The sequence below is a fragment of the Eretmochelys imbricata genome, chromosome 5 (assembly GCF_965152235.1).
Source record: "Eretmochelys imbricata isolate rEreImb1 chromosome 5, rEreImb1.hap1, whole genome shotgun sequence".
In the NCBI taxonomy this organism is placed as follows: Eukaryota; Metazoa; Chordata; order Testudines; family Cheloniidae; genus Eretmochelys; species Eretmochelys imbricata.
In genome coordinates, this window is record NC_135576.1 from 65,159,448 (window position 1) to 65,174,518 (window position 15,071).

Consider the following 15,071-nt stretch of genomic DNA (forward strand, 5'->3'; position numbering starts at 1 on the left):
TGATGCTGATGTCTGGTGAAGGCACAAAGGAACCTTTTGGAGCTCAAATTTAATTGTAAAAGTTCCCATCGCTGAGGATGCTGTAGTTATGCTTTGAAGCTTGTCCTGTGGTTGAAACTGTCAGTGCAGGCTTTGATAAAAGCCATTGGTACCAACAAAGGAGTCACTGATGAAGACCATCCTGAGCGCTCCAGTACTGAGAGGAACAGCTTTTCTAAAGCTGGTTCTAAAAATAAATAAAGTAGATGATCTTCCCTAAAGATCTCCTTGCCGAAGACATAGAGACGGTGTCTGAACTGGCCTTCTGTTATAGTGTGGCACCACCTGCCCAAGTCCTGCTTTTTTCTCTCACTGGCTGCAAGGGCTCCTCAGAAGAGCTCCTCTGCACTCCTGAGTCCTGGTCCCAGAGACAGGACTCAGTACCAGGAAAAGGACAGAGTCAGAGCCACAAGCTTTCAGGTGTCACTCACCAACAGAAGGTAATTCAGAAGGTAATTCAACAGAAGGTAACTCACCAGTAAAACGTATTACCTCACCCACCCTGTCTCTCTAATATCCTGGGACCAACAAAGCTACAACAACTCTGCATAAAATCAGAGCCACTCAGTCCTCAGGCAGCAAGGATCCCTGACTGCTTTGGTGGATTCTTCTGAGTTCCTTTTGTCTTCTTAACTGCTCCTGAATCAGATGTCACATCTCTGGTCATAGGAGTGCTGGCAGAATGAGTTATGAAAAAAGAAGCCTCTGTTATCAGGTCTGTGACCTGAGTCCAACATAGCCCTCATGGACCTTTCTATAAGAAAAAGAGTCAGTTCAGGCTGCTTCTTGAAGGACTTTCAAATCGCTCACTTAGCAATGATATATTCCTTACCCAGGCAGTAATGTTATGGCTGTTAGTCAGAAGAAAAATCCCCCTAGAGGAGGGACATGGCTTGAAACCCAGAAATATATGTTCTGATATAAACTGTGCTCTTCACTCTTTCTATTTTTAATCTACTGCCTACAAGCTAAATAAAATAGTAATCAAAACACTAACTCCTATTTATAAAAAAAAGAATCACCAACGATCAGTTTAATTACTAAGTAGCAAGGTTCCTACAGACTAACACTATGTTGTTCCAACTCACTGCCTATGGCAGTTCAAAGGAACTGAGTGGCGATTGGGGTCACTGTGCCCTTTATGACCTCAAATGGGGGAAGCGGGGGGACATGTGGCAGAAGCAGAAGCATGCGCAATCCCTGCTAGATACTGCTAGAGTCAACATTCCAAACCGCTGTGCTGGGCACAATGGACACAATTAGTGGGAGCCACATGTGCAATAACGCAAAGAACTCAAGTTCTTTCACTAAATGAATTTATTAAATGAACTTTTTAAGTGAAATGATAGCCCTTCTAAGGCATACCTTTTTTGTTAAAGAAAACACATCACTAAAGGCAACTAGACAACAGCATCTTCTATGGTATTTTTTTAAAAACCCAGCATTTCATCAAATAATGCAATATTGAGAGATGCTTTATGAAATTGTCTTTAAAAATTCATTTTTTAATTATAGAAGAAAAGGTGTCTAACTAGTTCCATTTCTTATTTAACTTCTTGGAACTCATTAACATGTTTCCTCTCCCAGGCTGCATTTCAATCAAGAATGAGATTGTAAAATATAGGTATTAGTCTCAGGAAGGAGAAATTACATATCTGATGTTGTTGTCTAATGATTTATTACATGTCCAATATTGTTGTCTAATCTGCAAGAGAATTACAGATTTGGGATTATGCTTGGCTCAAGGGCAGTGAGAACTCAGATAACATTATATTTTACAAGATTATTTAAATCTCACTCTTACCACACACTATCATTGCTCTAGTCCATCAGTTCCTATTCTGAGCAAAAGGGGGAAAGCATTAAAAAAATTGTAAAGCTGTATCCACACCTCTGCACTGAAAGTGGATGGGAGAGTGTAAATCGATTACACCATTCATCCTCAGAGAACAAGTTATTAATAGTTGTATGTTTCCAAAAACAGACTAGTTGCAGTCTTCACTCTTGAGGACAAAAGATTCAGGTATGAGTCTCTAATGTGGTCAAGAATTAGCCAAAGGTCAGTTAAATGCAAAGATTCCTCATGGTGCAGTAGTAACAGGAGTGAACAGTAAAATGCTCTTTTGGCAACTCCAAAGCATAGTACATCCAAAATACGTATGTTGTATCTCGAGAGAGATCCCATAATTTAAGGTATATAGGTTGCTGTACATCTGTAACAGAAAAGTCAAACCTGGATTCATGCCCAATGTATGATGGAAGAGTAATGCTTTGAAAAAGTATAGTCAGTCTAACCTTAGAAGTCACATCACGTTAAAATTAGTCTCCTGAAGTAACCAGAGATATACAGGGATGGTTCATATAAGCCTGACTACTGACAGAAAAAAAAAAACTCTTTCAGCTCTTTTAACGCACTTTAGATAAAAAAGCCTACAAAGGCAGTTTGCTATCTGTATGTGTTGTGAAAGTCTTTCCATGATTTATCACCAGACATCCAAATCTCCCATGAGAAGGAGGAATGTCATAGTTCATTCAAGCTCTGTTGTAGCGAACATCTGAAGTTTGATTTTCTTTTCAACTGTTGACTGCCTCTCCTTCCCGACAAATTATTTTGACTGGAAGAAAGTTTTCAGAGTGAGGTTTTCTAAACATGACTCGAAGATTCCAGTCTCCTCCAAGAGTAAACCAGATACTTTGATTACATGGCTCAGTGACAGACTCAGAAGCTCATTCAAGACTCCATGTTTTGAAGGAGTGGAAGTGCCCTGAACACCACTTGACTGTGGTTAAAATTATACTCTATGTACAAATAGAAGATCACTATGTAACATGTATACTTTTGCCACTATCTAGTATCTATTCCTATAGTCTTGTCCCAAAACAGTACTGGAATTATTTCCCATGCAAGCCTCTGTGTAAAAGGAAGTGAGTTTTCTACATTTCTATGAAGCTGTTAGCTCATTTGTGAGTAGGTCAAAGTATCTCAAAATTATGTAAACTAACATGCAAAGAACAGCTAAAAATCTTGCATTGACTTTATTGTTTACCTTACCAAAAGAGCCACTGGAAAATCTTTAAAATTTTTCCCAATATTCCTGTCTTCAACAAATGCCTCACTTCCATCATGATGAGTTTCAGAAATTTTTTCAGATTGTACTTTTGCTGTACCTACAGAAGAATAAGTTTATTTTACACAATGAAAATAATGAGTAACTTAGTGCTTGTAACAAATTTATCTTTAACTAAAGTGCAGTATTACAACAAATGCTCCATTTCCCAAAAGAGGAGACATCATGCAGACTTTGCTAGACACTGCAACAATGCACAGTGAAAAAGCAGATCAATAATGCATTCCTATGGAAAGTAGAGCTCTGCTGAGAGCAAAAACACAGCAAAAATCACAGCAAAAACGTCAACAGCAAGCATGAGAGTTGTTGGTGTTATCAGGCCCAGCAAAAGAAATTTCAGACTCATTGAACCCCGTCCTGCCCATTTTACCCCATCTATATCTCCTTTCTGCCCCCATACTTATAACTCACCTCTTCCTTCTCTCCTTTTTTCTGTCATTCCCCACACAGACAGAATGTTTTTTTTAAAATATTTTGGGAAGAGCCTATCCTCTTTGTAATACTAGCTGTACTAACAGAAAAGGTTTTATAAGGTCCATAAGCCTGTCCTAGGATACTTGGATCCATGCCTCACTGCTCCACCCATAGAGCAAGGCAGGAGGTTGAATCTGAATCAAAGGCTACAATGCAAGACTGAATCAGTAGGAACTGTTGGGTGTTCAGCACTCAAAGTCAGGTCATTTATTTAAACACCTAACTATGGACTAACTATGGACTTGGGAGCCTAATGTGAGGCATATTTTCTTTTAAAAACTTTAGCCATCACATCTCTTACTTCCCCTGCCCTCAGCCTATTTCAACGAGACCCTCAATCCTCCCCCCCAGTCCTATTTCCCATTAAACCTTTCAAAAACCCTCCCATGGTCAATTGTCTTCCTCCTACCCAACAAGCCTTCTAGGATTTCACTGATTACCTGTTACGCAAGGCTTAATTAATACCCTAACTACAAGGCATTATGCCTGTTTTACAAATGGTACACTGAAAGTACAGAACAATTAAATTATTTGCTCAATGTCACTATGACAGGGCAGAGCGGCCCTGCACTGGTACCGCAGGAGTTAACCCTTCCTTCCTAGCAGAGACAGCCACGCCCCTGAGGCTCTGCTGGGCATGCCCCACCTGGAGAACAGGTATAAAAGCCTGCAGAGCTGCTCAGTTGGGGCTGACCACCAGAGGGGAAGGAGGCATTCTGCCAGCTCCTGAGGAGGGCCAGCCTGTGCTCTAGGATCCAGAGGCCAGCCAAGCTGGGATGCACCTTGGTGCCCAGATGGAGTACATTACAGGAGGCGAACTGACCAGAGGACCCACCCTGAATTGGAGAACCTGGAGGTTATGGTAGGAAGTGACCCGGGGAACTTTAGAGGAAAATGGTGTTTGAGTTGCACAGAGGCTTGCTGTGTTTTGGGCAGATCCCCCACCAAGATGGTGGCAAGGAGAACTTGCCACTACCAGGGACCTGGGTTGGGACCTGGTGAAGATAGTGGGACTGGGTCCCCCTACTACCTCCCCTAAAAACACACCATTGGAATCATAAGGATTCTGGCCATGCTATGCTGTCAGAAAGGGGTGATTATATGGATGTTGGCCATTGGGCCACACTTCCCTGACACTTGGGGCAAGTGTCTCCAGCTGCACTACCCCACTTCTGAGGGGAGAGCTGTATGGACCCTGGCCATTGGGCTGTACTGCTCCAATGCTGGGAGAGATTTATATGGACCCTGGCCATTGGGCCTCACTGCCCTGACACTTGGGGCAAGTTACATGGACTCTGGTGGCTAGGCCACACTACCCTGCCTGCGGAGAGGCTGTGGGAGTTATATGTACTCTGGCCATTGGGCCACACTGCTCCAATGCTGGGAGTGAGTTATATGGACTTGAGCTGTTAGGGCACACTACCCTGACCAAGGGGTGATTGTGTGGAGGGGGGCCATGAGGCTGCATCGGGCCACCCACAGAGAGGCGAGCATGTGCATTTGGGCATGGCAAGGTTCTGACACTCCACCCCACCCCTGCCACAAAGAGGTGGTGCAGTGCCAGGTCTGCCACTGTCACACAGTAAGCCAAGTGAGTGGCACAGAATCTCAGAGTGCCCACTCCACTGATCTAGCCACAAGCCCAATCTCCCTCCTAAGAGTTGATTGATAATTAATACTTACCTGGTAAGTGCTTTGGAAAACATGAAAAAGGTACTATCAGAAGCCATGCTGCAAAACAGCACAAGAGAAATGCTATCCACCAAGCCCCAAGCCACCGTGGGTCATCTGAATCAATCTCTGTGCTAGAAAAGATATTTGGAAAACGCAGATTTAATAATGACATAAACATTTTACTAGTCACACAGAATATTGCCCCAAATTATTGCGGCTTTAAAAGCTATGCACTCAGTTTCTCCCATGGCATTAGGAGAGAGCCTCCAAGTACTAGGTGTTTCCTAATTCTTTTCTAGACCTATTAAATTCACTATACTTTTTGTATAACAAAGTACTCAGCACATTATAAATATAATCAAGTCAAAATGGAGACCCTTGAACCAGAATGTACTGGACTGACTAATAAGGGAGTAATGAAAAATCAGGTCTTTGTAAGGTGCAATGTCACCACCACATCACTGATCACTAAATATATGTTAATACTAGTCAAAACAATTATGAATGTCTTTACCATCAGTGGATTTTTACACAAGGCAAATGTGAATTAGATACTAGTCCCATCACGTTGAAGTTGCAGAACTGAAGTCACGAAGTTGGGAAAATGCAAAAGCAAACCGCAACTATAACTCAGCCAAATCAGGATTGTAGGAATTGCTATATTGGATCAGTTCAATGATCATCTAGTCCTGTATCCTACTGTATTTCAGTAACAGATTCTTCAAAGAAATCCCCCCTGAAATGAAAAATTATGCAATGACATGCCCGTGGGAGAGGTTTCTTCCTAATCCCAAGAAGTTAGTAGTTTATGTCCTAAATCATTGAGGAATGATAATCCATATAGATTTTTTTATTGTATCTAATATTACTGTGGAAATCCTGCAACATAACCCCTGAAATGAAAGAAGATCCCATTCCTCATATTACCACTAAAGTCAGTCTCTGGACAGAAACTGTTCATGTGCTGAGAAGGCAGGTTTGGGCTTATTTTAAGGTTGATAAACAAAAGAAGTAGTAACCACCATCTCCAAAAGCTGGAACTAAACTCATGCTCCTGATTATGAAGGAGTAACTTTTCCTTGCAGAAAAGGTTAGAGTTTAGGTCTCTTTTCTTGGAAGTTCTCAGGGAAGACTAGATTATTGCCTAACAGGTCAGAGGGTTTCTCAAAAAAGTCCACAAAAACAACCTTTATGGTCTCTGAAACAGCTATTATATGGAGTGGAGCTGAGCTATTTCCCTCCTCATGGCAAAATTCATAACCCTCAACAAAGCCATAGGAAGTACCCAAAATATTTTAGAGATTACCATTGGGAACAAGGGATCAATAAAAATAGCACTGTTGATTGAACAGAAGAAAACAAGAACACTGTCTTGCCTTGTTTGAAGAGGGACATCAATATAGATATTAAGCAGCTGCCCTCCCAATACATAGCCAAGGGCAGGACCCAGCAATGACATGGCATAGCCAATTCCTAAAGGGAAATAAAAAAGAAATGTTTCATTTCATGTCTCAGCAGAACATACAGTTCTAAAATGTAAGGTTAAAGAAAAAATTAAGCCTGTTTCAGATAACAGTAAAAGTTCATATACACAATAAAATACAAAAGACTCCATGGCATTTGCAGGGGAAGGAAAAATTACATTTATACTTTCAGTGTAATGATTTATGCAGGATTTTTAGAAACCAAAATATACATTTGTTAATTATATTATTAATATATTTAACATGATCTCTTACAGCTATTAGTCACAAGACAAGGTGGGTGAAGTAATAGTTTTTATTGGATCAACTTCTGGGTATTTGAGTAGCCCATTCCATGATGCAATCTACTTCTCTATAGTGTCCTTGTCTGGTAAAGGTGGTTTTAAGTGTGTTAAGGTGTATATCCCAGACTTTCTCCTCAGAGCATATTCTGTGCTTGAGTGTAGATAAAAAAGTGTTTGGGGTGGTTATTAGATCAATGAAGGTAGGTGTGGTGACCTGTGGGATAATTGTATATGATGGTCAGTAGGGTTCACTGTTGAAGCTGATTTTGGTGTCCAGGAAGTTGATGCTAGTGTGGGAGTATTCTAGAGAAAGTTTGTTGAATGGATGGTGGTAGTTGAAGTTGGTGGAAATCTATGGGAGATTTTAAACCGTCTGTCCAGAGGATAAAAAGACATTGATGTATCTCAGGTACATGACTGGTTTCATGGTGCACTTATCCAGAAACTCTTCTTGAAGCTCATCCTTGAAGAGGTTGGCATATTGGGGAGCCATCCTGCACCCATGGCTATTCCCATGGTTTGGGTAAAGTGTATGTTAGTGAATGTAAAACTGTTAAGGGTGAGGATGAAATGTATGAGTTTGATAATGTGTTTGAGGTAGATATCTGAGGGTTGTCCATTGTCTTGGCATAGCTGCCTGGCTCAAATATTTACATCATTGTGAGACATGCTGGTGTAAAGGGAAGTGGCATCCATGCTGGCGAGGATGGTGTTCTGAGGGAGGCTGTTAATATTGCAGTTTGTGGAGGAAGACAGTTGTGTCCTGGAGGAAACTGGCCCTTGTGTGATGAGTAGTTTGAGGATGGTTTCTATGAGTCCCAATATTCCTTCAGTAAGAGTGCCATGGCCATATAGGATGGGTCTGCCTGGGTTCCCTTGTTTGTGCATGCTGGGAAACATATAGAAGGTCCCTGGGTTGGGTTGTGGGAGATGAGTTTGAGTAGTTTGGGGAAGAAGTGGATATCCTTAAATTCCTGGGTAAACTGATGTTGGAGTCATCTTTCTGTTCTTCACAGTTGGTGGTATGGAAGAGTAGTCTTTTGGCCTCATTAATGTAGTCATCATGGTTGAGGACTACAATGAGACTCCCACTGTAACTTGGGGCTTGGCTACACTTGCACGTTATATCGCAATAAAGCTGCCCAGAGTGCTCTACCTCACTCCCAGTCCACACTGGCAAGGCACATAGAGTGCTCTCTCCCTGGCTAGAGCGCTGCTGGTACTCCACCTCTCCGAGAGGGATAACATCTGCTGCATATTGGGTGAGACGCTGCAGCGTCACTGTGAATGAGGAGTTACATTACAGTGCTCTAACCTCCGGAAACTTCCCATAATCCCCTTAAATCAAGTGGCCTCTCTTCTCATTGCTGTGAAATCCTCAGAAATGAGGAAGTGCCCTTCCAAAGGTCTGTTTCATAGAATATCAGGGTTGGAAGGGACCTCAGGAGGTCATCTAGTCCAACCCCCTGCTCAAAGCAAGACCGATCCGCATTTAAATCAGCAGGCTGTTTATCTGGTCCCAGAAGAAACAGTTACTGTTGGCTTTGAGTGAGAGAGTCAGGGGGAGAAAGGGGTCTGAACTTACAAGACAGCATGCTGATGCACACTCAGCACCCCAAAAATCCACTCTCCCCCCCACATTCCATCCCACCCACTCCCCATTTGAAAAGCATGTTGCAGCCACTTGAACACTGGGATAGCTGCCCATAATGCACTGCTCCCAATGCCGCTGCAAATGTGGCCACGCCACTGCACAGTCAGCTGTCAGTGTGGACAGATTGCAGCACTTTCCCTACTGCGCTGTACAAAGGCTGGTTTAACCCAAAGTGCTCTACATCTGTAAGCATAGTCATACCCTTACTAACTTTCTCTTTTTGTTCTATGACTGCAGAGGTGTTAATGGGCCATCCTACCTTGAATTGTCCCTTACAATATGTGCTAGCTATCTATGCTAAACAATCTGTTATACCTTGCGTTTTGCTGTGATGCTCCAAGTACCTTTTCTAGACCTGAAGAAGAGCTCTGTGTGCCTCAAAAGTTTCTCTCACCAACAGAAGCTGATCCAGTAAAAGATATTTCTTCATCCACCTTGTCTCTCTAAAATCCTGGGACCGATACAGCTACAACTACGCTGCATGCACCTATTATTTAAGGCTTTCTTCTTCCTCAAAAGAGTTTCAAATCTGTAAAAGTAGGTTTGCCTTTACACAATACCAGATTTATATTACTGCATGCATTTTTGCCTACAAAGAGATTTGTGTTATATGGAATAGAAAGCTTGCATCCCAACTGTAAAAGAATTACACAGCAAATAGCTAAGTGTTTGAATTATATGGCCACTTCTCTCTGTGTGTTTCAAAGCACTTGAACCTTGCCATGCTAGGTAGCATGTCTACTATTTTTGGCCTTAAACATAAATGTTTTAAAGTAAAAAATACCAATCTGTTTGAGTGCCTAAATTATTAGAGAACATGTAGCCTGGAAATTCTAAATAAAAGCATTATAGAACTAAAACAAAGTACTTTTTAAAAACTACCATGACCAGAAGTCAGGTGTCTGTGTTAGCAGTAATATCCCAAACATTTGAAGCAGAGTAAAGACTACAGCTCCCTGTTTCCTTTGAATCTGATTGATTCAAGAGCAATGGCACTGTATGTTTTCAACACATCTTGCAAAGTCATTGGAGGGGGAGGGGGCAGGGGTAACTAGTCTCAGTGAAGACAGCTCTTTTGTCCACCCAGAGAAGCAATACAGATGGTTCTCTTTCCCTGCAAAGCTAGAGAGAAGCAGCAACAGGCTTTCTTGATTTTTGCCTTAGGGCATGTCTATACCGTAAAGAGATGCTTTCTTAACTCCGGTTGGCTAACCCATGTTGGTCAACTTGATTAAAATAGCAGTGAAGACAACTCCTCTTCTTCTAACTTGTGTCAGCAGCTTGAGTTCATCCCTATATACTTTAACTTGGGCTGTTATGTCACCAAGTTACTATGTCTTCACTGGTTTCAGAGTAACAGCCGTGTTAGTCTGTATTCACAAAAAGAAAAGGAGTACTTGTGCCACAAGTACTCCTTTTCTTTGTCTTCACTGCTATTTTACCCAAGTTAGCTAACCTGAGTTAACACTTTTTTTTCTCTCAGTATAAGCATACCCTTAGTTTTTTTAGGCCTAATAGCCACAATATCAGAGTATCATAGGCACAGGAGTACAGAGACAGACACTAATTTTCAACCAGATATTCATGACTGATTACGCAGAAAGGACTTGTCAAGGTTCCTCCCCCACTCTGAACTCTAGGGTACAGATGTGGGGACCTGCATGAAAACCTCCTAAGCTTATCTTTACCAGCTTAGGTCAAAAACTTCCCCAAGGTACAAAATATTCCCCCCGTTGTCCTTGGACTGGCCGCTACCACCACCAAACTAATACTGGTTACTGGGGAAGAGCTGTTTGGATGCGTCTTTCCCCCCAAAATACTTCCCAAAACCTTGCACCCCACTTCCTGGACAAGGTTTGGTAAAAAGCCTCACCAATTTGCCTAGGTGACTACAGACCCAGACCCTTGGATCTTAAGAACAATGAACAATCCTCCCAACACTTGCACCCCCCCTTTCCTGGGAAATGTTGGATAAAAAGCCTCACCAATTTGCATGGGTGACCACAGACCCAAACCCTTGGATCTGAGAACAATGAAAAAAGCATTCAGTTTTTTACAAGAAGACTTTTAATAAAAATAGAAGTAAATAGAAATAAAGAAATCCCCCCTGTAAAATCAGGATGGTAGATATCTTACAGGGTAATTAGATTCAAAAACATAGAGAACCCCTCTAGGCAAAACCTTAAGTTACAAAAAAGATACAGACAGAAATAGTTATTCTATTCAGCACAATTCTTTTCTCAGCCATTTAAAGAAATCATAATCTAACACATACCTAGCTAGATTCTTACTAAAAGTTCTAAGACTCCATTCCTGGTCTATCCCTGGCAAAGACCAGCATACAGACAGCCACAGACCCTTTGTTTCTCTCCCTCCTCCCAGCTTTTGAAAGTATCTTGTCTCCTCATTGGTCATTTTGGTCAGGTGCCAGCGAGGTTACCTTTAGCTTCTTAACCCTTTACAGGTGAGAGGAGCTTTCCCCTGGCCAGGAGGGATTTCAAAGGGGTTTACCCTTCCCTTTATATTTATGACAGGACTTTTGCTAAAATCTGTATAATTTTTTCCATTTTGCTGCATCGGTGATCTGGCCCAGCTGTGCAACTTCCCTGTAGGCTGAAATTTCTGGATTGAATTTGTTAGGGATAGGATTGGGTTTCTTAACTATTCAACACTATCTGAGTATCCCCTTAGATTCCAAGGGTGAAATATTGACCCTACTAAAGTCAGCTGCAAAACTTCCATTGACTTCAGTTGGGCCAGGATTTCTCCCTAATTTGGTAGGACCCTTAGGTCCAGGAGACTTAGGATAAAATTTTAAGGACCAATGATCATGAATGGGAACTCTCTCAACTCTGAGCATGTGGGGTGGGGAGTTTTACTTGCCTAATAACTGCTGGACTACATCCTAAAATGTCAGCGGAAATCAAGTTACTTTCCTTTTCATACTAGATTGAACTTTGGTTTTGCTGGTTTGGTATGCACTTAAAATGTGCAAATGGAAAGGAAAGAATGTAACTTAACTCTTAAAATAAATTTGGTAAATACCTAAAAAATCATGCTTGAGTGCCCTGCATTTTTTGTGCTGAACAAAAGTTTAACTAAAAACAGGTGCCTTAATTCAAAAACAAACACAATGTAAAACATACTCTAAATCTGTCAGGAATAGCAAAAATATCCTGCAGGCATCCTGTAATAAACTAATGCATCCCTGTGTAGAGTAATAAATTATCAGCTCAAACATGGAACGATTAACCTAGTTACTAAGCCATTTGTTACATTTCCCTTCTAGTTTTGTTGTGCTAAAATAGGCTGCTTTTTAAGATGACGCTACTTTTTTTCTTCAAGTACAGATGTTAATCTGAAGTCTTCTAGACCCATGTCACCAACTCTTCACACACACTGTTGGCACTTTAGATTTGGTTTTAGAGCTAGCGATGAGATTTAACAAGCAGGTATGTTTTGTTTTGATTTGAAAATAAACTACTTTAGAATATTTTTGCAACACTTTCCTGCCCTACAGAGATTTGTTAAATATTCTAGTGTGGGTCACATTTTCCCCCCCTTAATCACATGAGCAGCCCAATAGACTTTAACAGGTCTGACAAAAAATAGATAGGATTAGAGTACTCAATCGCTCTATAATTATGTAATCATCAACAATTCTGAACAACTTTCACTTTAAAGTTCAAGGTACAGTACAAGTTTAATTGACTGATTAGTTTTAAGGAAAATCAAGTAATTTTCAAAGGCTTGCCTAGAGCCTGTGGAATAAGGGTTACAGATTTAAGTATTCTGGATGGAAGTTTGGAGACAGAACTGAAACCTTAATTAAATCTAATTACAGAGTTACATGAACTGTGGTGTAGCAGATTAAGGAACCTTGGGCAATTTTTCAACACAATTAATATACTGCTTTTTTAACCTGAGGGAAAAAATGATTGCTGAATGCACAGAAAATATGGTGAATGAAAGAATTCTTTGGGCAAGTGTGGAGGAAGGCTTGAACCAGTGTGAAGTACAGAGAATATGTGAGTTGCCTTGTCATAAAGTACAGTCTGGAGCAGAGGTAGTCTCTTGATTACACTAAGCTGCTGAGGAGACACCAACACCCACAGAAGCACCCCTCACCATGGCACCACAACCCTAATCCCAGCATGATGCAGAGGGAAAATGTCTGGAGAGTGAGCCTACCCTGCATTCACCCTGAAGCAGCAGCTCCTGTTCCACAGGGCTGGTCCCAGATCCCTGCTCTGGGCATTGCAACCCTGTATATGGGGTAATAGCGCCACTCAGGTTTGATCCAACCCACCCCTCCAGCATGATGGAATGGTGGCTGGGCCAAATTGAGTAAGTGACATTACGGCCTTGTGTACAGGTCATAGCACCACACAGGTTTTGCCTGGCCATTCCTTATTCATAATGGGGGGGGGGGGGGGGGGGGGAGTCAAGCTAATCCTGACTGGTGCTACAATTCAGTGCACCAGGTTGCAACACCCAGAGCAGGGAGCTGGGCCCAGCCCTGAGGGACAGGAGCCACTGCAGCGTGAGTGCAGGGCAGTCTTGCTCTCAGGTCTCCTTCCCTACCCAGGGCTTCACTTCCACACTGGGCTGAGAAAAGTGCATGCTTGTTCCCTTGGTTTCCCATAGGTGCAGCTGAAACCACAAACCCATGCTAAAGCTGCCCTTTATCTGGAGAGAGACTAAAACCAGTAGGTGCATAAGAAATGCTATACAGAACACTAGACATGAGTTAAAAGGGAGGATGGTGAATACTGAAAGTGTGCATAAACCATCTTTGTTCTATGCCTGAAGTAAAGGCCTGCTCTGCCATAATCCCCATATAGAACCTTCACCTGAATAAACAATTGTAGAATGTTATGTTCAGGTGAAGCAATCCTTCCCACACTGACCAAATACTCACAGGGGAACATAATACAGCCATTAAACAATACAGTAAGAAGTGGCTGCTGAATTAAGTTTTAGCTCCTGACTTTTATTTGAGAGCAGATGCCAACTTTAGCTAAAGAGTTTAAACTTAAGCAGTTTAATACAATGTTAAAACCTCAGTTTCTCATCTCAAGTTGGTTACATATGAAAATAAAAGACGTACTTGTGGCACCTTAGAGACTAACCAATTTATTTGAGCATAAGCTTTCATGAGCTACAGATCACTTCATCGGATGCATACTGTGGAAAATACAAAAGATGTTTTTATATACACAAACCATGAAATAAAGAGTGTTTATCACTACAAAAGGTTTTCTCTCCCCGCACCCTACACTCCTGTTGTTAATAGCCCAGCAGAAGCAGCTGTCCTATCTCAGGGCCTCTCCTTCTGCCCCTCCACCCCACAAACATGATATAGTTCTGTGGTGACCTAGAATCCTCTTTTCAACATCTCCGACTCAAGGAATATTTCCAACACACCTCTTAACAACATACTAATCCACAGACCTCCCTACCAACGCTACAAAAAGGATTCTGGGTGGACTCCTCCTGAAGGTTGAAACAACAGACTGGACTTCTACATCGAGTGCTTCTGCCAACGTGCACAGGCTGAAATTGTGAAAAAGCAGCATCACTTGTCCCACAACCTCAGCTGTGCAGAACACAATGCCATCCACAGCCTCAGAAACAACACTGACATCCTAATCAAAAAGGCTGACAAAGGAGGTGCTGTTGTCATGAATAGGTCGGAATATGAACAAGAGGCTGCTAGGCAGCCCTCCAACACCACTTTCTACAAGCCATTACCCTCTGATCCCACTGAGAGTTACCAAAAGAAACTACAGCATTTGCTCAAACTCCCTGAAAAAGCACAAGAACAAATCCGCACAGACACACCCCTGGAACCCCAACCTGGGTTATTCTATCTGCTATCCAAGATCCATAAACCTGGGAATCCTGGGCGCCCCATCATCTCTGGCATTGGCACCCTGACAGCAGGATTGTCTGGCTATGTAGACTCCCTCCTCAGGCCCTATGCTACCAGCACTCCCAGCTACCTTCAAGACACCACTGACTTCCTGAGGAAACTACAATCAATCGGTGATCTTCCTGATAACACCATCCTGGCCACTATGGATATAGAAGCCCTCTACACCAACATTCCACACAAAGATGGACTACAAGCCATCAAGAACACTATCCCCAATAATGTCACAGCTAACCTGGTGGCTGAACTTTGTGACTTTGTCCTCACCCATAACTATTTTACATTTGGGGACAATGTATACCTTCAAATCAGCAGCACTGCTATGGGTACCCGCATGGCCCCACAGTATGTCAACATTTCTATGGCTGACTTAGAACAACGCTTCCTCAGGTCGTCCCC

At 42.0% G+C, this 15,071-nt stretch overlaps 1 protein-coding gene across 1 annotated transcript in view; it reads right to left on the reverse strand.

The window, feature by feature from the left end:
• The window catches only part of SLCO4C1 (solute carrier organic anion transporter family member 4C1), a 98,906-nt gene that overhangs the window by 35,368 nt on the left and 48,467 nt on the right, over positions 1 to 15,071 (reverse strand). The window contains exons 4-6 of the mRNA XM_077816335.1: positions 6,692 to 6,788; positions 5,325 to 5,446; positions 3,092 to 3,207 (exon numbers count right to left, since the gene is read on the reverse strand). Of these exons, the coding sequence (XP_077672461.1) occupies positions 3,092 to 3,207; positions 5,325 to 5,446; positions 6,692 to 6,788 (335 nt within the window). The remainder of the gene's footprint in view (positions 1 to 3,091; positions 3,208 to 5,324; positions 5,447 to 6,691; positions 6,789 to 15,071) is intronic.